Source organism: Castor canadensis, chromosome 3 (genome assembly GCF_047511655.1).
Source record: "Castor canadensis chromosome 3, mCasCan1.hap1v2, whole genome shotgun sequence".
Lineage (NCBI taxonomy): Eukaryota > Metazoa > Chordata > Mammalia > Rodentia > Castoridae > Castor > Castor canadensis.
In genome coordinates this window covers 30,833,908-30,854,257 of record NC_133388.1, presented here as the reverse complement: position 1 = coordinate 30,854,257, position 20,350 = coordinate 30,833,908, and the positions used below count along the sequence as shown (strand labels likewise).

Genomic DNA, 20,350 nt, shown 5'->3' with positions numbered 1-20,350 from the left:
ATAACAACACTTAAGTGTATGGGCTGCTTTCAAATTAATTTCCAAAAGTTTTGGATATTTTATGGTTTCTAGAAGACAGTTATCCTTGAGAATAGAAATGTAAGTGAGCATATAATCTTTGAGTTTACAAAGCAAACTCTTTATCTGTGGCCAAGACATTTTGACAATGGGATTTTTTGCAAACTGTCATCAACCAAAAAGAGAAGTTTTTATTGTTTTTTTTAACCAATGATAAGACTGTAGAAACAAATTGCTCATACTGCCATTTCAAGTCAACTATGCTTTATGCTTAAATTGATGCCAAAATCACGAGAAATTGGATGATAAATTAATATGTGACACAGACAAAAATAAGGTCAACTTTCTTTGTTATAAGAAAAAACCCCACAATGCACTGTAATGGAAAATATTTAATTAGAGAGATCATTCATTCAGTCAATAGCTAGTTGTTCAATGCCTCTTAGCTACCAGGTACTCTCAAAGCATAGTCTTTTTTCTTATGCTTCCTCCCCTTCCTTCTCCTCCTCTTCTTCCCCCTTTTTTTCTTTATGCACCCCCCACCCCCTTTCTCTCCCAGAAATTTGGCAGGGACAAAGCAATTGCAGTCAAGATGTTCTCCGATTCTCCTGATGAGGAGGAAAAAAGATCTTTGTTTCTCGGGAGAGACAGTGCTCACATTCCTGGCCCTCCAACCTGCGCACTGGCTGCACTTGACCTGTGCATAGGGGCTGCAGGAAGAAGGAATCCTTGTGGTAGGCAGGGAACTTTAATGTGCTATTCAGCTGTGTTGGTGAGAATGATATCTTGAGATGTGGGGAAAAAAAAAATAGAGCTTTGAACCACCTGGAAGTTTTTCCAAGACTCCTCACAGGGAATTCAGTAATGAAATGGGTAATGTGATGGTGGGTGGAGACCCAAGCATTTATCACTCTAAACGTCCTCTTCATGCCTTATGCAGTATCATGGCACAGTGCTAATGGGACAAGAGATTTCTTGCCCCAACAATGGCCCGTTACAGCTTCAGGAAAAGCCATCACGTTTCTGCAGGTTTATCTGTCAGCAGGAGACCATTATAGAGTACAAACTCACATTGTATTAGGTTATCAGTTCATTAGGATCCTTGGGATAGGTGCCAGCCAATGGGCTGGCAGTCTGCGGGCCATGCTTGGGGAAATAACTCCACACCCCATACTGAAGACAGCAGGTCCACAGAGGTGTATGATTGAGGACATGCCCCTGGCCTGGAGCCCATGGCACACTCCCCACAGATGCTCAGGTTAGGTTCACTGTCCAGACCAGTCCCACCTTAGTCACCGTGGACTGTCAATGGAAGCCCTTCCTTGACTCGCCTCCCCCAGCCCTCACAGTGCAGTGGATCTCAGTCAAGCTTGGTTTCCGGTGCAGACAATTCCACGGAGGCCTCCTCCCCTCCCTGGGCTGGTGGTAAGAAGTGGGTATGGGTGAGGTACAGGGATGGTGTAACAGAACAATGTGTTCCACTGCACGTGGAAAACAGACAGAAGACTCTCCAAAAATGTATGCTGGGTCTTATTGTTTAGTGATGAGTCTTCACTTAGTGATTGAGTCCTCTGCTGTCCTGGAGACCAATCTGGGTCCACAAGCTCCTGCTGAGTTGCCTCACTTGAAAAATGCAAATGCTGTCCTCTTATCATTGGCCCTAGAGACATTGCTTGCGGCTGCCTTGTGCAAAATGACCATTGTCAAGGGAGACTCTATGAAGAGTAGAGATTTGCACCAGCCCTGGAGCCAGGGGTGCTATTCTGGGGTCAGTTACACCAATCCAGGTGTAGGCATTAAGACAACCATTCTGAGGACTGAGCCAGGCTTTGATGGGACATAGTGGGTGGTGGGTTAGTGTGGACCTGTGTTTAGACAGATCATGATCTGTTCAGTTTTGGCAGTACTGGGATTTGAACTCAGGTCATTGCACTTACTAGGCAGGTGCTCTAACACTTGAGCCATGCCCCCAGCCCTTTTTTTGCTTTAGTTGTTTTTTGGATAGGATATTGAGTCTCCCCTTCCCCCTAGGAACAGCCTCAGACCTCCATCCTCCTACCTACACCTCCTGTGTAGCTGAGATCACAGGTATACACTACCATGCCTGGCCCTGTGCAGTGCTCTTTGTCCCTAGGGAAGTACAGGCTTGAGGAATAAAGTGAGCTATACTGCATCTGATTGTGCTTCCTGATTTTCTAACACCAGAGCATTGCTCGTGGCAGGACGGCAGGTCATGAAATTGATCTCCACCAGCTAGTGCTTCCTTTTGCCTCCCCAGGAGACCACAGGGGAAGGGCATGGCCACAGTAGCCCCCATCCTCATTATCCACCAGGTGAAGTGTGTGGAGGGCCACGCTGCTGGGATATTCTTGCTTGCTTCTTTAGAAAGAGCTTGAATTCAGAGGAAGAGGTCAGGAAAGGGAAGAGTCTTATCTACAAAAATTTTTAAGTAGAAATTCAGAGACCAAAGATGGGAAAAAACTTTGCCAGTTATTTGCTGGGTGACCTTGGGCAGGACACTACGCCACACAGGGAAACGCACACACCTTTTGATTTGTCAAATGTGATGTTAGTTCCAAATGCAGACGCTCCTCATCTTATGATAGGCTACATCCTCATAAACCCACTCGAACTGAAAATGCATTGACTACACCTAACCTAAGAGCGCCATAACTCAGGAACACAGTACACCATGGACGAGCCTTTGCCCTCATGGTTCTGGGGCCACCTGGAAGCCGTGACTTGCTGCTGCTTCTTGGTATCTCTAGGGAGTATTATACTGCATATCTTTTTCTTGGAAAAAGACCAAAACTCAAAATTTGAAGCTCAGTTTCTTCTGAATTCATATGGCTTTTATACCATCATAAAGTTGAAAAATCATGTCAAGCTGGGCTGTAATCCCAGCACTCAGGAGGCTGAGGTGGAAGAATTGTAAGTTCAAGGCCAGCCTGGGCTATCTGTCGAGAAAGATACTGTCTCAAAAAGAAATTTACGTGAAACCATGTAAGCTAAGAACCATCTGTAATTCCCTGAGCCTCTCCTAGCCTAAGTTGCTGTGAATGTAATAAATATTTATTTAAATGAATTTGTCACAAATACAAAGTGAGCCTCTGTCATCTTACACCCTCTGCAACGACTGTGTCTACTGCCTTTTGTCCTATTTCCTTTGGGCTACCTTGCCTACATGGACACCAGTATTGGGGCACTGGGAAGTGAAGGGGTGGCTTAGAGCTTTTGGTAGGGACCAATTACAAATAGCACCTAATGGAGGTGAACAATGAAGTTGTGAATGCATTTCAAGCTTGAGGGAAGCTAAGAGCTCTGCCCACTCCACTCTATCCCTTTTGTTTCTGGAGAAGAGATGACCTTGGCAAGGTCACATGGAGGAGGGAGGACTGGATCCCAAAGTCTTCTGCACAATCCCACACTGTGTTCTCTCCAGCCAGAGGCATGGAACCAGCCCTGGCTTTGGGAAGGAATCCCGTCCTCCCAGAGCTAGCTGAGGTCAGGGTAGGGAGAGGCTGGTCTTGTGCACAGAATGGGATTGGCCAGGTTTTGTCACAGGAGAGGCTTGGGCCTGCCAAGTTGGATCATTTCACCACCGTGTCCTGGCTTGCTGGCCCTCATCTCTCCTGTAGCAGTGTGGAGGATCACTATTGCCAGGGAGGGAAAGGGGAAGGAAGTCAGCCCTAGGACTATGGAGAGAGGGCTGGGCAGGCACAGTCCTAAGGAGGGCTTTGTAGGATCTCTTGTTGCCAGTCCACTGCTTCCCAAAGGTGAGGCCCTCAGTTCCTGCTATTCTAGTGCCTTGGATGCAAAAAGAGACTGTGTGTGGTCATGAGCCCATGCTCTGACTACCACAGACCTCTTCTCCCTCTGTCGCATTGCTCTCTGTGTCTTTGAACCCATGACTCTAGGTTTGGAATGAACAAAACAGAGAACAGAGAGGCCTTTATTGCCATTGAGCGTAAGCTGTGTCCAGTTAAAACTGATGCTTCTGAGGGCTGGGCTGGCTCAAGTGGTACAGTGCTTGCCTGGCAAGGTCAAGGCCCTGGGTTGAATCCCCAGAATTGAAAAAAAGAAAAATTCTATTCTGAAAATGTTTCAAAAACAGAAAAGAAAAACAAAGGAAGGAAGAGAAAGAAAGGAAGGAAGGAAGGAAGGAAGGAAGGAAGGAAAGAAAGAAAGAAAGAAGGAAGGAAGGAAGGGAGGGAGGAAGAAAGGGAGGGGGGAGGGAGGGAGGAAAGAGGGGAGGGAGCGGGGAGGGAGGGAAGACATTGATGCTTCTGCACAAAGCAAGGATCCACCTGACCTCATAGCAAGAGCCTATCCCCCTTCCTGGGCAGGAGCATGTCCCTCAGCTATGACACCAGCTCCAAATAGCCACCCTTTCATAGTTCAACCAGCAGAATCTTTACCAGCAACTGTGTGCACAGGTACAGCTGCGCACTGAAATTTCTCCAGCGAACAGAGCTGACAAGGTCATTTCCCTAGACTGGGCTTCCAGTCTAGTGACGGGGAAGATCCGGGAAGTCCCACTGTACCTGTGATTCTGACTGTGACAAGCAGCCAAAGCAAAGCATGTAACAGAAGATTCTGGCGTTATCTGTAAGAGGAGATCTCTAGGTGACAGGTGCAAAGACTGGGGCTTCAGGGAAGAGTAGTGCCAGCTATGAAGGGGTGCAGAGGGACCTGCAGCACCCTGTGAGACTTCCTTGTAGACCGAAGACTGGCCTCCTTCCTATGTGCAGAAAGGGAACATAGGATGCGCATTTCACAAAGCCCTGCCTAGCTGTTGTGTGCTTGGCGAGTGAACTTCTGGAAGAGAAAGGATGCCGAGACACCAGCATGGAGGCCTTGGCAAGAGATGAGGGTGGTATAGAAGCCAGGATCAAGGAAAGCACTCTGCACCCTCCTTCTTGTTTCTATCAAAATACCTATGTGATAAAAAAAAGAAGAAAAAAAAAATCCCAGGTCTACTGACAAGGCTGACATCTTCATCCATCTCTCGGTGAGATGCCTTCCTGAGCCTCGAGCCCAGAGAATCCCACACAATTCCTCCACTTTGGCACATATGAAAAATCTCACTCCGTTTCCAGGCCTGCTTGAGTACATTTATCCAAGTCGAACATCCTCCGCCAGGCTGCTGCTTGTTCCCCCAGCCCCTTCCTGAGTGGCCAGCCCCTCTTGGGGCTTCCCACAACCCTCTCTCCTTGTTTTATTCCTGAAATGCATGGCACTGCCTGCAGTTACACTCCATTTAGACATTATTTTGATGATAAAATTATGCCTTCCCCCCTACTGCTCATTGTCTTCTGTAGAATGTAGGGAATGAGGTGGTGGTCTCTCCTGAGGGCTTTTTCTCCCCTTTTAAATAATTCTATACTTACCCCCCTCCCACACTCATTTGAATCATCAAATTGATTATTATCCCTGTGGCAGGCACATCTCAAAGATGAAAAGCCCCACAAGAAGGGTTCGGTCTTGACTTATAGCTCATTTTGTTACAGTGGCAGCCCATAATATTCTGGTTCATGGAGGGAGCAGTGGACAGGATTGCAGGTGTGTCTATAGCTGGGGATGCAGGTGCACATTTGAAAATGTCTACTTGTGCCTCAGAGTGGCTGTGGCAGGTAAGTTTAAACCACAATTGTGTTTTCCTGAGCAGACCCAGATTTATGCACTGGGGTCTGTGTTCTGGGTATGCACAGAGCTGCCAGTGAACAGTCTGGCTTTATACATCTAGAGGCCTTCCATGGATGCCTGCCCTGCATCTAACCATGTACCATCGGTTTGGTTCAGAAACGACCCGCCCAAGTGACAGGAGTGGGGAAGGGAATCTGTGTCTCTCCTGCTCTCTGGCTGTATCTCACCTGCTCCCCTGACCCCTTCTTTGCACATTTGGGCACAAAACACAAGGTTTGAGGCTGTGAGTTTCAAAGGCACTGACCTTCTCCTTGCTGCCGGGTGGAGTAAAATGATCCATTTTTAATTTGAGAAATAAACCCATTCCAAAAGGCTGAGAGGTGAGTTTGCTAGGCCTGCCAGTTAAAAGATAGGGCCGTGAAGGTGGGGTATGTAATATGTTCCCCCTACCCACAGGTGCACCAGGCAGTTGGACATTATTTTTTCTTTTTCTTTTAACTGCAAGAGGGCAAGCCTCAGGGCTCTGAAATCCATTCCTCCTACTCCTCAGGAGGTGGGGACCTTGCGCGTCAGCAAGAGCGTCTTATTCCATTGAAGTCTCCCTGCCTTGCCCCCCTCCCCCCACCCCAGCTTGATTCTGTCACTTTAAGTCCAGCCCCTGAGAGATAGCCAATAGGAGCCACACCATACATCAGTCTCTCAGCCTTAAAGCTACAGTAGGGTTAGTGGGCTCCAAGTCTCGGGTGCCCCAGCCTCCTCCACGGCTTCGCGGCCCCTCTGCCCGAGCGTGCGGATGAGTGGGAGCGCTGAGCTGTGCGCGCACGGCTCTCGGCCTCCCTCTCGCCCGCCGCGGCCGCTTCCGCCCACTCTGCCTTCTCCCGCTCACTGTGCCCCTGCCCGGACTCGCACCTCGCCTGTGCCCTTCACTCGTCTTCCGCGTGATTTCCCCGCCGCCTTTCTCCACCAACTGGGAATGCTAACACGGGACTGATGGACGTGTCTGAACTCTGCATCCCGGACCCCCTCGGCTATCACAACCAGTAGGTGTCCTGCTTGTCGGTCGGTCGGTCTGCCCGTCCAGCTGTCTCTGTCCTGGGTTCTCAGTTCCTCTTCTATACATTCTCGAAGTGCCAGGGACCTCGGGGTGAACTCGGGGGACATAGGAGGAAGAAAGCTGTGCACTTCCTGGGTTTCTCTCTCGGGTTTAAACCCGCCTCTAACTTTTCCCGCACCCCCTCTTCTAAAACCTCACTTTGAGGCAAGAGTAGCGCGTTCTCATTTACTCTATGATCTTGCTCTCCGGTGACAGAATATCTCAGTTTCCGTGAAGGAGAGGCGAGAGCCCAGAACAGGTGCAGGATGTTCTGTCCCGACCGAGAAAACCTCCCCGCAGGCGCTTTGATTTTATTTCCATTCTGGGGACCAAAAAGCGATCTGACACGGGGGAAAGAATCGAATGTGCCGCTAGGGTCTGGGACTGCAGAGGGCCAACACCGCGCTCTCAGCGGGGGCCCGAGGGTGCGCACACTGCGCCGCGGTCTCTGGGAGCCCCAGGGGTGCGGGCGGCGCGACCCCGGCTGCGCTCCGCACGCCCTGCGCAGGGAGCCGGTGTCCGGCCAGGAGTGAGGGTGGCGGGCGAGGCGCTACTGCAGAGGCAAAGTTTGTTCGAGGTTTCGGGAGAAGCTGCGCCCGGGGAACAGACAGGCGCGACTCCTCTGCCCTTGGGTGACTTGGTACCAAAACCTGGGGATGCCCTAGCGTCGTGGGCGACGGTTGTGGCTGCGACACTCGACTGCCACCGACTGCGAATACCCAGTTCCCGGGCGGCGCGCCAAGCGCCCGGAGTGGGAAAGCCGAGAACTGATCCCCTGAGTGGCGAGTGGCTGCCCCGCGAGTCCTACCCGGGCTTCTCCCGGGTTCCACCATGGCCACCCGCGCTTTCGCTCCCAGCGCCCTTCGCGATGACCGTCCCACCTGCCCGGGTCTCCCTCTGGCTCCGGGCGTCCCATTGAGCCAGGAGCTAGCGTCTGGGTATGCGGGACACGCACTGTGGTCTTTTAGGAAGGAAGGCTTAAAAAGAAAGAAAGATGCTAAAATGGAAACTTTAGGTTCTCGCGGACAGCTTTCCTGCGTAACTTTGTGCTTTTCCTCCTTTTTTCCAAAGCAAACTATCCAAGTTTTTCTCGTTCCACCATCCTTTTCATTTTCGCACCACTTGGCTCTCCCATTCCGCCAAAGAATCAGGACGATGTCTCTAAAAGAGAATCTGAAAGAAATATTGTGGACCATGTGGGCTTCCAGGAAGTACCTAACCCCCCACCTCGCAGTAAGACTACTTCCACCGCGGATTAGCCACGCGTGGGAGAAGAAGCAACTTTACAACTGAGGCTCGGGTTGATCACTGGACTGTCCCAGGACTCAGGCTGAGGTTTTTTTTTTTTTTTAATTCTAGTTTTAAGATTTTTCCCAGACAGTGAGTCCTTGAGATGCCACCAGAATTTAGACAGAGGGTCCGAACGAGGAAGGCACTGGGCTGGGAGATGAGGGAGATCCTTAGTTATGATGGATTCCGATTTCCACCTGGCTGTTACTTCTCTTTAAAGATCACACTGATCCCAGCTTGTGCAACGGGGACAGGGAGGGGGGCTTGCCTTCCAAGTGCTCTTTCGTAAGGAAGTGGGGAACACCACAGAATACTGGGGGGGGGGGAGGGGTTAAGTGAGACTATGAAGAATGTTCCTGCTCATGGGGGCATTTCCTCACATAAAATTACCAAATAGGACAAATATTGGATATTTAAATTATTTAGGCTCCCTCTCTCCAGAGGTGACTTCTTCAGTCAAGCTCGAAATATCTGTGTGTTTGTCGCTGGCTTAAGCCGTAGTCAATCAATATAAAAATGTGTAGGGAAGGAAGTACATTCTTTGTGTTGATCAGGAAAACCAAGGGACAGGGGAGGTTTACCAACTGAATACTTCCAGAGTTGACAGGAACCCTGGTTTGAGTTTGAGGAGAAATCAGAGCAGAGAGACTGTCAGGGAGGCAGCAAAGGGAAGGAGGGAGACCAGGTCCTGGATGTCTGGGAAAGGTTTGAAGTGGAATCATTTATAAACTAAGCCTGTCAGTACTTTGGATTCCCCGCCCTTCCTGGAAAAAAAAAATTAGCTTCTCACTCCATGGGGCACAGGAAAAGCCAAAAATGCCCCTGCTGTCTCCACTGAGAACCAAAGCATCCCTGTGCAATACCCCAGTTCTCAAAGCTCAGGACCTGCTGGGCAGCATCCCCAAGCATTAGTGACTGTCCCCATTTGTAGATGTGTGGCCCAGAGATGGTTTTCATTTGCCATTATACAGGGTAGGACCATTGCTGAGGACAAGCTTGGGGAGGTCGAGGCTAGTGTTGGGGAGGCATCTTTCTGACCTCTACCCCAGGACTTTGTTGCAGGTAGCTTCAGAGCCATCAGTAGCAAATTAGCAAAACAGGGCAGCATGCTTTGGTTTGTTGGAAGAACAGTACAATGAATCCATTTATTTCTGTGCTGGTGTTTCCCAGAGAACACACTCAAGGGGTTTCTTGCGCTCTGTACACACAGCTTTTACCCATGTGAATTCAGTGACTTTCCCGGGACTTGTGAAAACCCAAGGGCACAGGGACCAGAGTTCAGAGATAAAGAACACAGAGATGTTGTCATATGAACATGTGTGTCATCCTCACTTCCCCAGGTGGGAAATGAACACACATGCCCACATAGGCACCTTCCTAACTTTTTCTCCTTCATTGTCATTTTCCTGTAGCCAATCCTGTCAGTGACTCCATTACCCTTTCTAATCAATATTTTATGTACATATCTAATCAGCTGGAGTGGGAGTAAGCGTGCTCTCCGCCTGTGTACAAATGTGTCCCTGACGGAACCGGCTGGAGACCTGCAGCACAAAACACAGAGATGGGGGGGGGGTGGCCTTACCATCTGATGACCACTTTGCTGTTGTTAAGGAAACAAAAAACAAACTGTCCTGAAGGTAAAATATGTGGGTTCACACGTAAGAAAAATGCCATATGGTAATTTAGAATCAGTGACCCGGAGAAAAACAAAGCGGGGAATTAATTTTTAATGGTACATTTTTAAATAAATCAGAGTAAGGACATTAGTCTTGGTTTTCCAAGGGAGGGGCTCTAGAAAATAAACCTTAGTGTATCTGCCACCCTCTGAGGGTGTGGGCTGGTGGAAAAGGCTGGGTGATAGCAAGTGGGAGTTGTTCAGCTGCAGGAGGATAAATACAGCAAGCATTAGGTCTTGATTTCAGGGCCCTGTCCAAGCCAGGCTAAGGCCCTTTCCAGCTCAGTGAGATTCTGACATCCCTGGAAATTTCCTCTTGACACTGATTATTTCCCCTAACTCCTTTCTTTCATTTTATTTCACTAATCCTCTATTTCACTAATAACTAGGATACATGAAAAGATCTCTCTTTACCAAGGGTATAAAAAAAGAAAAAAAAAAAAGGAAGAAACAACCTGACCCACCTAACAGGAACCTTTTCATTCTATTGATTTGGAGTAATCAATAAATATCCTATTTAATCAGAGAGAAAAGGGACAGAGGGGACTTTCAGGAATAGAAACATTTGGAGGGAGGTGGCTGTGATAGAGATTTCATGTCACACACTGACTGGCCGTGGCTTGGGGGCTCTCATAACTGTCCTGCACGTGCCTTTCGTGCTTCTGTGACTGAACACTTCACCAAATGATTTTTAAAGATAATTTAAAGTCATTGAAAAAGTTTGTCTCCTTCCTCCATCCTCTGCAAAATACTTTGTTTCTTTTAAGTGAAGATTTGCTGTTCGGAAGGCCACTTGAATGTCTGTGAGACATTGAGAGTATGCACCTGGCGGAAGGTGGAGTTGAGCATGGCACAAGTCCACTGCAGGAGAGAGAATTCGGCAGACCAGAGGCAGGATGCTTGTGACCTGGATCTCCAGTTCTCCTAGAATTTGTCTGCCCAGGACTTTAAGTGGTTTTCTCAAAATGACTAAAACTATTTTGGGTTCCAAATTGAAGGAACCATAATCCACCTCTTCAAAGGAAAGCCCGACCCCTGTTCTGACATTTCCCTCTTCCACCGACCATCTCCAGGTCTGTCCATCCTTCTTGACAGTAGAGCCTTAAAGTGATCTTGCCAGGTGACCAGAAGTTCTGCCCAGAACCAACCAACACTCTTCCCAGTCTCCCTAACCCGCCCTGGGAGCTTCTGTCTGGATTCTGGTGGCTCTTGCCTGAATGTGGGACACCAGCTTAACCGGAACACTCAATTTTGAGTGTCCCTAGTCCCTGTAGCCAAGAGGAGGCTACAAGTGCATGACCTGAAGAATGTTCCTGGGAAACTGTGAAGGGTGAAAGTTGGGGATGGGCTGGAACCCATCAGCTGGGAGGCTTCCTGAACATCCTGAGGGAGACTTGCTGATTTGTAGGGATAAATCAAAGGTCTTTTTAGTGTGCACATCCTGGGGGCCCTAATAGAGCTTGTCTCTGGCAAGTTTCCCTTTTCTCAGTCCCAGTGGACTCAGACAGATATGGTCATTCTGTGGAGAAGGGACCCATCGGCTTCAGCTGGCCCTGGTGTAGTTAGGGTGGCCTGGGGCCGGATTACATCTGATTGTCCCATCCACTGGTATGGCTGATCCCTGCACAGGGAGGTTGTGGTATTTATAATTGCAAATGTAATTAGCAGACCAGCCATGGGGGACTGGGATGCTCAACTTCTCTGCACACCACGGTGACCCCTGTGATGGCTGGCCCGGCAGATTAAGCCCCACAGGACTGGCCTATCTCCTGCCACTGGTGAGGCCACTGACCTTCAGTGACAGACCCTTCCTTGGAGGGGTTGTCAGGGCAGTGGCAGTGAAAGGTTGGTAGTTGAGGGCTCTTTCTTCCAGAGGGCATTGTACCCTCACCTCTTGTGACAATGTGATCTTAAGCAGTAGGCTCCCTTTTTTCCCTGGCCACCCTGAAAGACACTTTGGGAAGACTTTAGATGCATATCAGTCAGTTCTGCAGCTCTGGGGGTGGTGCTGGAGGTAGCAGGACATTATAGGGTGTCAGCCTGGTGTTCCTGAAGCCCAGCAGGCAGTGGCTTGTGGTCATCATCTCTCCAACCTCTTCCTAGAGCCAGCTTCTGAGTGCCCACTGGCACCTGGGCTCTGAGCATGTGTTCTGAAGAACTGGACACTTCTGACTGTCCTACCAGAGCTGTGGGGAGGCTAATCAGTGGTAGAGCCACTGTTTCTGGGGAGCCAAGACCTTAACCAACCATTCAACAGAAAGACACCAAACAAGTATGGAAACATGGAGCTGCCTGGTCTTTCCCCTCTCCTATGAGTTGCGTACTGGTATCTGCCTGTCTCGGGGTCTTTCCGCACTGACGAGGATTAAAATTGCAAAAGATCTTAAGAGGACCTGTATTTGTAAATAATGGCTTCAGGAAGTGGCAAGTCTTTTCAAGATGCCATCAGAGCCCCCTGTTGTAAAGAGACTTTCTGAGCCCCCAAATATGGAAAGCTGCATCTGCTCTGGAGAGTTTGGGTTGTTGAATCCGAATGTGAGAATGTGTACAAGTATGTTATAGTGAGTATTCCCCTTAAGACAGGTGACAGTGGCAAAGGGCTCTGCTCTTTAAACATAAACCCTGATGCCTGCTGTGCCCCTTGCCTGAGCTCAAGTCAGGCCTGGCCACAGTCCAGGAGGGCTCGGTTATTCTGCAGTGTGAAAGGAAGTGCAGAGGGACCTGCTGGAGGTTGCCACTGCAGTACAGAGGACTTCAGTCTTTTCTTAAAAGTCTCTCTTTAGTTTGCTGGCCTGAGTAGGACTGGGACAGACCCTAGAGAGAGAGGAGGGGGTCCCCCCTTCTCTGGAATAACAGATGGCCACACTGGAAGGAGTACTTGGGCTATTCTGTTCCTGGTCCTCCACTTCCTCTGCTCTCCCTGGAAGTCACCATCGACAGGGTCAAATGTTTGCTTAAGTCAAGGAAAATCATACTGGTTAATCAGCGGTGGGACTTTCAGTATGGAATCAGATAAGGTGGGGAAAAATTACCTGCTAAATGTCTTAAAATTAGAATTATCTGAGTGTGAGTGAAAATTATATAAACCTGAAACAAAAATTTTCCTGAGAGTTGGAGATATAATTGTTTTTCATCTTTAATTTACTGTGCTTTTTAAGCTTCTGTGCATTTTGGTCTTAAAAATTTGTTTTCTTTTTAGTTTTTTTCTCCTTTGTTCATTAGGATGTTAAAATATTCTATTCGGCATTGTCATTCAGCATTGCCCAGGATTGAAGCTTTCCTAGAAAATGTTATTTTATCCCTCAATGTCATTTCATTCAAGGGTCAAAAAACAGTTAAACAAACTCCAACAAGGTTTCTTTCTTTATCTTCTGGTTTCAAATGTGATCAGTTTTCATTTAAAACTGTATCAGGGTCCTCTCCTGCCAATTACAGCTGTGGTCAGTGTGGTGCTGGACCACCGTGTTTACTAAAATGCTGCCTTTAACACAGCGCGAAGGCGACATGTACGATTCAGGACTCTTCCATGCGGGAAGCTGTGAGTTTCAAAGCCTTAGGTGTAAGGTATTGTTTGAACTTGGCTCTTTATATTTTTAATTGTTGGAATTGACTTGAGCTCATAAGCTAATTTTTTGTTTTATTCTTGTGAATCCATTTTTACAGTTTTAATGTGTTTTCTTCTAGTTCTGGTTTGTTTTCTGTGTTTTCTTTTTTTTTTTTAACATGGTTGTGCTTTAAGATAAATACCTAGAAAAGGGTTTTGCACATCACTAGCCTTTTCATGTGCTTTTGACTTCTGAAAGGCAAAGAACAAGGAAATGCTACAGGAAGGGGTGGGTGAAGGTTGATGTTTTAGATGAGATTTTTCTTATACTTACAATTTAGCACTTTCTTTTTTTCATTTATTTTTCCATTCTATTTTATTGTAACAGCTTGCTGTAGTTTGTCTTTTTCCTGATAACTTCATGTTTTGGATGAGGGCAGATAGCTACGTGTCTGTGTGTGTGTACATGTGTGCATGTGCACACATGAGTGCGAGTTCGAGCTGTTCAGAGGTGCTGAGCACAACTACACCGGTGAACTCCCAATGCAGAATTCCCTTCATTGGCCACCTCGTTCTTTTTCAGCCATCCATACCTTTGTCCACTGTCACTGTGGACACTATTCACCTGTTATGATAGACACAATAAAAGGAGTTAAGACCTCCTGTTTATAGGAGACTCCAGGCTGTCTGTGTCTATTACCTGGGGAACCAGATAAGAGGTGTGAGTGAGGGTATCAGGAAGCCCTAAACTTTATTCAAAACCAATTTTTCAATCTTGCTCCTCCTCTGGCTGCCGAGTTCTGAGAGCCCTAGTTTGGGCTCTTGGTGACACACGGAGTAAATGAGCTGGTATATGCTTTTGTTTTTGCCTTCCTGATCGATTAGCAGAGAATCTTCCCTTTGATGGTGAAACAGCCCTTCAGCATGCAGAGTGCAGTATTAATCCTCTTCCTGTGAGCCTCCCACTTTGTCATTTCTCTTGGGTGTGTTGACATTGTCTACCTCAACAGTTGAGCTAACAAGCTTTTATAGAAATAACAGCACTAACGTGGTGGTTATAAGTAATAATTATGAGAACCGTGATAACAGCTTGCACCTTTTTTTCTTCCCCAAAACCACAAACCAGCTTTCTCATAGTCACTGGATGAGGGTGCTCACATCCTGCTTCTGAACATAAATATCTTCATTCAGATGTAACACTCGGGGGCATCAGACTTGCATGTCTGAATTCATCCAGGAGCGAAACCTGCCTCTCAGCATCGGAATATGAAGAGGCAGGTAGAGAGGAACCGGTGTTAGCCACGTGCCCCCAAGGAGTGCGGGCTGCTTTGCCTTTGAACGAGGAAGGGAGAAGTGCTTCTTGTAAAGGGTGTGGATCAGATGTGACCCCACTACCGCAGCAGCCCGAGTGATGCTCTGCCTCTCAGGGCCCATGTCTCTTGGTTTTCCTGGCTGCGTTCTCAGGAGAGGTCTGCAGACCAAAGGCACGCAGAGGACAAGGGGGTTATGACTTGGCGTGTAGGAAATCTGCAAAAAAAGAACCATGTGAAGAGAGAGGCAAAGTCACCTCTCCACCCTTGGTCGCCTTCTTGGCCATTCTGCTTCTACCAGGCTGTTGTCCCTGATACCAGGTGACTGAGCTCTACTCTGGAGATAGAGATTAGAGGGAGGTCACCGGGAGCTGACCCCTCTTGTGGCTCTCCATGGCGACTCCCTGACCTGACCTCTGCTCATTCGCAGACTATATTCATCTGTGAGTTACTTTTGAATGCTTTTGTTATTTTCTCTCTTGCTTTCTTCTTTTCTCTGCTTTGCCTCCTATGCCAGAGTCCCATGGCTGTCTGCTTTCTTTTTTAACACCTGAATATTCTTACTCATGTTCTGCTGAATTTCCTCTCCCAGGAAAACCAGAACCCAAAGCTTTGGATTATTAATTGATTATTAACTGATTTAAAAAATAAAACATCCCACCCTGAGGAACGAAAGCAAGAATTTGACTGTGCCGCTCAGGCCAAGAACTCGGGCTTCCTTTTTCCCTCAGTAAGAAATTTTATAGCTGCAATTCCCTTGTTGGACCCTGAGTAAAAAATTAATTCATGAATAATAAAAACCAATCAGTCTTGTGGAGTTTAAGAAGGATTAGGAGAAGGGGTGTTTTTTCTTACGGAGAACATTTGGAATCTGTGTGTCATTGTCACTGAGTGTTCAGGAATGGCCCGAATGTGCTTTTATTCACGGCAAATGAGCTGTTCATTATCACGAGGTGAACACATCTTCCACAGTTGTAAGGCTAACTTACTGATGGCTGTTACGGCTTCACCACTTACTTCTCTGCCACAACCCATACTGCAAGCCTGTGGCAATTCTTTGAAATTAAGACGACTTCCTGGCTGGGTAAGTGGCATATAAACCAAATAGAGGACCTGGCATTGCATGTTGAAGAAGTCCATTTGTTGATGGGATGGAGCCCTTCTTTCTCAAGAAGAAACTGACCAAAAATTTACATGCCTTTCCAGGAAGTGCAGAAATTAGATTTATAGATTTGTGCAGAAATTAGATTCTTCTTTTTTTTTTTTTTTCATTTCCACAAATACTGTGTACCTCCTGGGTTGTTGTGAAGATTATTCCAGGTAACGCACAAGTACCAGGTACATAATAGGTATGTATCTTTTGATACTATCTTTTGGAAGTTACTTTTTACTCCTCTGATACAGCTTCACAATAAGAGTCCTCCCCAGCAGTGATTATTTTGTTTAACGCGATCGGCATGACTTGCATTTCTATATGAAACACAGGGGAATTGGAGAAGGAATTACCTTGTGGGGTGGGGAGAATGAACAGGAAAATTTTCTCTGAATGAATTCCTATATTCTCAGGTTCTTGGGTTGTGTTGCCTGGTAAAATACAGAATACTTGGTCAAATTTAAATTTTAGATAAACAACAAATAATTTTTTAGCATAAAGACATCTCATGCGATATGTGCTGACTCTGGCTACCCTATCCATGACTATTAAATTTGTCTGATTAAGACACACATTTCCCTTGTTTTTTTTCCCACACTTTTGACAAAGTCCAAAAGCATGATTATATGTTTAATTTCTCAAGTTTTTCTTAAATGACCACCTTCAACTTTTTTTGCTGCTATCAACTGGTTAGGAGGCCATGTCTTCGGAGTTAGTGGATAAGTGATTCCTGTCATCCAGGTGACCTGTGGAATGGGGTCTTTTGACAGAGCACTTAAGGCTCTGAATTTTGCCTTAGAGAGGAGCTAAGTCTTGGGGGAAACAGGTCTCTGCCTGGTGTTTCCCCAACAAGCATGTCAGAGAGATGAGCTGCAGGAACCTGAGGGGTGCACCCCTTGCTCCACCAGGGAGGCCAAGGCACTGGCTGTTCCCTGTCTCCCTAGAGGACATGGACAGTGTCAGGTGATGGAGCAGGGAGGACCAAGGATCAAACCTGAAACAGAGCCAGCTGGGAGCCCACACAAGTTGGGGCTCACCAGCAGGGTACCAGCAAACCCCAGCTGCTCCCCACTCACCTCCCAGAAAGTATAGTTGGCAGCCTGGTTAAAACAGCCATTGTTTCATTCACAGTCTTCGCTGCCAATGTACCAGGAATGGAAGAGCTCTAGAGCCCCCTACAGGCCTTTGCCGGAACTGCACTCCATAAGTGCCAGCCCAGGCTCCAGAAAAGGAGTGTGTACAAGGTCCTGGGGAAACCGATAGGGAGTGGGGATGAACCTTCAGAAGCCAGAACCTTGGGGGATGAACGCACCATTCTGGCTTCAGAAAACAGCTCTGGTTTCAGATCCACCTTTCTGAGCTGTGCTGCAGCAGCCTCCCTGTGTGAACTGGCTTCCACACGTACAATCTCCTGCAAGTGCACCTGCATGCACGACACACTCGCTGCCCCCCTGGCTTGCCTGACCTCCAGACTGGCTGGAAGGTGTTCAGCACTTGCTCATTCTGAGGAATGTCCTCCAGCTGCTGAATATGCAGACTCAACCCCCACCTCTGAGCTGGGGATGGAGCTCAGTGGTAATGAGTGTGCCTACACCGGGGGTTGGAATACCAGCTGCAAAAAACAACAAAAACAAACAAAATAGGAGCCGTCCAGCCTGCACCATGTTTAGAGCCTGATGGTGGTGTCCAGATTCTCTTCTCCGATAATAATGAACTGTGGGACCAAAGATGGATGATTTTAATAATAGTAATAGTTGGAATAATTGACATTTATTAAGCATTTATTATGTCAGGCATTGTCCTAGGAATATTTCATGCAATAAGTCATTGCTTCTTCATACAGCCCTGAGAAACAGGTGCAATTACCACCCTCATTTCACAGTAAAAACAAAGTGAGGCACGGAGATGTTAAGTCACTTGCCCAAGGTCACACAGGGGACAAAGCCAGGATTTGTACAGATGCCATCTAGCTGCATAGCTTCACTCCTCACCAGCAAGTTACATTTATCAGTGCACTATAAATTTAGAATTTCTAACCCCAGCCTTTGCCGCATGGATCCGACACACAGGTAAAGCTTAAGGTAGAGGTGTAAGGGAATAATTGGGTCCTATATCATGGTCCTAAAAATAAATAAATAAATAAATAAATAAAAATCTCCTTGGTCTTCATCCTTGTCATTGGCATAGACAGAACTTTGGGTCTTCCTGACATCATCCTCCAAGGGCCCATGGCTTCTTGATGACCTGACCGCTTTGTGCCTCCCTCTGAGTCTCTCATATGTGTATTTTGGAGTAAGATTCCCTTCTTCTCTTCTTCCACTCTCATACCCTCCCATCATTCAATCTCTATTTGACTTCCAAGTCTGAATGTCAGCATCTGACCTTGGTGATTGTAGGTGCCTTGCAGCAGTCACGCAAACCAAAAGCAGCATCACACTCCAAACCTGCCTGTCCTGGAATCTTCCATCTCTCTCCCTTCACCCTTCATTCTTCCCTTTCCCTCTTCATTGCTTAATCCCCACCCACACTTAGAAACTTTTACCTAAATATGCACTCCAAATCTGTTCCTTCCTATGTTGCTTCTCCCCCATCCTGGTGAATCTATGCATCCTGTAGAACCCTGCTCAGGTGACACCTTTGTGTGAAGTTACCGATGCCTCCACGAGATTAATTAATCTTTTTTGTTACAGCTGCTCTCTGGCCCTGGGCTGCAGTCCTGGCACACAGTAGGTGCTGGAAAAGTGCTGGATAAGTGCTGGTTGAGCTACACTAGGAAGATTGGGAGTGGGTAAAAGGGAGCCCCCAGGGTATAAGAAGGAGAAAGTGGCCTGAGAGGACTGACTTTGCTCTGGCTGAGCAGGGAGCAGCTGAGCACAGGGCCACTTGCCTGGCCAGGGGCATCTAGGCCCTTCTGAAAGACAGTCAGTGTCATGAAATGATAGTTGACATCAAAATCCTGACCCCTGTGCTATCTTGCAAACTGCTTGAAGGAGATCAGGATAGCCTGTTGTGAAATGTTCAGTAGTGTTGGAATTAACTGTTAAACCCAACCACTATTGAAAATTAAGTCTTTACACAAACTCTGAATTAAATACATTGTATTAAGGGCAAAGATCATCAATACACAATACTCAGCACTTCTGACGGCAGAGCACGCATGTGCTTGGAGTACATTTCTGTGCCAAGTACCCCGAAGCAGAACTACTGCTTGATGGTGAGCCGCCGCCCACGACTCCCAGCCCTGAATTCAGTTGTCCTGTTGGTAGCCTGAAGCTGGCCACAGTGGTACTTGTACCATGAAAATTGGCAAATGCTGCAAATCAGTGTTCTTGCCCCCACTGGCCACCAGCACTCTACCTAGCTCCCTCATGTGACTTGGCCTCTCTGTGCCTCAGATAAATGGTCTGCAGTGGTCCTCCTCATTGGGTTGCTGTAAAGATTAAATCCTGATAAACAGAAAGAGCTTAAAGCAGAGACTGGTACTCAGTAAGTACTCGATGAACTTTATCGCGGTTTACTATTTCTTCTCACTGCTCTGGACACATCTCTATCCAAATTCTATCGAAACAGAAGTCTTCCTAGATAGAGGAATGTATATTTTAAGTCTGGAGTTTGAGGTTAATTTCTTTACCCTGCTATTCTCCTGCCCGTGGCCTCAAACTCGATTAGCTACAATCAGGAAACCAAAAACACTGATTTTTCTGAGGGGAAAGACCTGATGGGGCAGTATGCGTGAGCCTCCAGGCCAGGAGAGGACTGTGCCCCAGGTTTCATGTAGATCTGAGGTCACAGTGGGACCCATCTGGGGGAGCAGGTGAGGTCAGGAGAGCAATGAAGAAAAATGCCAGATCAGCCAAGCTGCCAACTGAAGGGAGATTGGAGGGGGCCTGTGGGGATGGGAGGACTGAGACCCTGTGCAGAAGCAAGACACGCTGGGCAGTGGCCACGCCCATGGAGGTTGGGAATGGAGGGAATGTTCCTGGTGCCTTCAGTCTGAGTGTGTGCAGTGAACAGCTCGGTCTAGAACATGTTAGATGCACTGCAGTTTCTTACGATGTCACAGGAGTGGGAAGTTGAAAGATTAGAGCTACAGCCACCAAGACAGCTGAGGCCCAAGAGAGGACCAAGTGGGCCAGGGCTCTTGTGCCTTCTTGGGGGGTTTCCTGTGTCCCAGCCAGCACTGGCCCTGGAGTAGTTGCACTGAAGGTACCAGGACGTTGCTTTGTGCTCAGAACTGTGGCATCAGGAGGGACCACTCAGTGATTAGTACGCAGCTCCCAGGCCAGCCCCACCCTGTCCCCAGCTCAGCGCATTCCTGATGGTAAGCCATCTGGGAGTCCACAGTCACCTGGTAATGGCCACATCTACACAGCTGTACAGGCTTGTTGCTGGGATCCCATTTTGTTTCTTCAACTCCTGATCAAGTGTCCTTGGCATTGACTGCTCAAGGAGGTAACACTAAGAATTAGATTCTTACTTGCCGCCCCTGTGTGGGAGTCTTCTCTTTGCCCTGAGCTCCTCCAGGGTGCTAGGCTGAACTGCTGGTGATTTACCTGGACAGTTGTACAGGTTGTTCACTACCCAAGAGTGCCTGATGAAGGGTTTTAGGGGAGGCCTATAG

General features: G+C 47.6%; 1 protein-coding gene across 1 annotated transcript in view; it reads left to right on the top strand.

The window, feature by feature from the left end:
- Window positions 1-6,397: 6,397 nt before the first annotated feature.
- The window catches only part of Esrrb (estrogen related receptor beta), a 100,625-nt gene continuing 86,672 nt past the window's right edge, over window positions 6,398-20,350 (top strand). Inside the window, exon 1 of the mRNA XM_074067485.1 lies at window positions 6,398-6,704. Within this exon, the coding sequence (XP_073923586.1) occupies window positions 6,655-6,704 (50 nt within the window). The 5' untranslated portion in view covers window positions 6,398-6,654. The remainder of the gene's footprint in view (window positions 6,705-20,350) is intronic.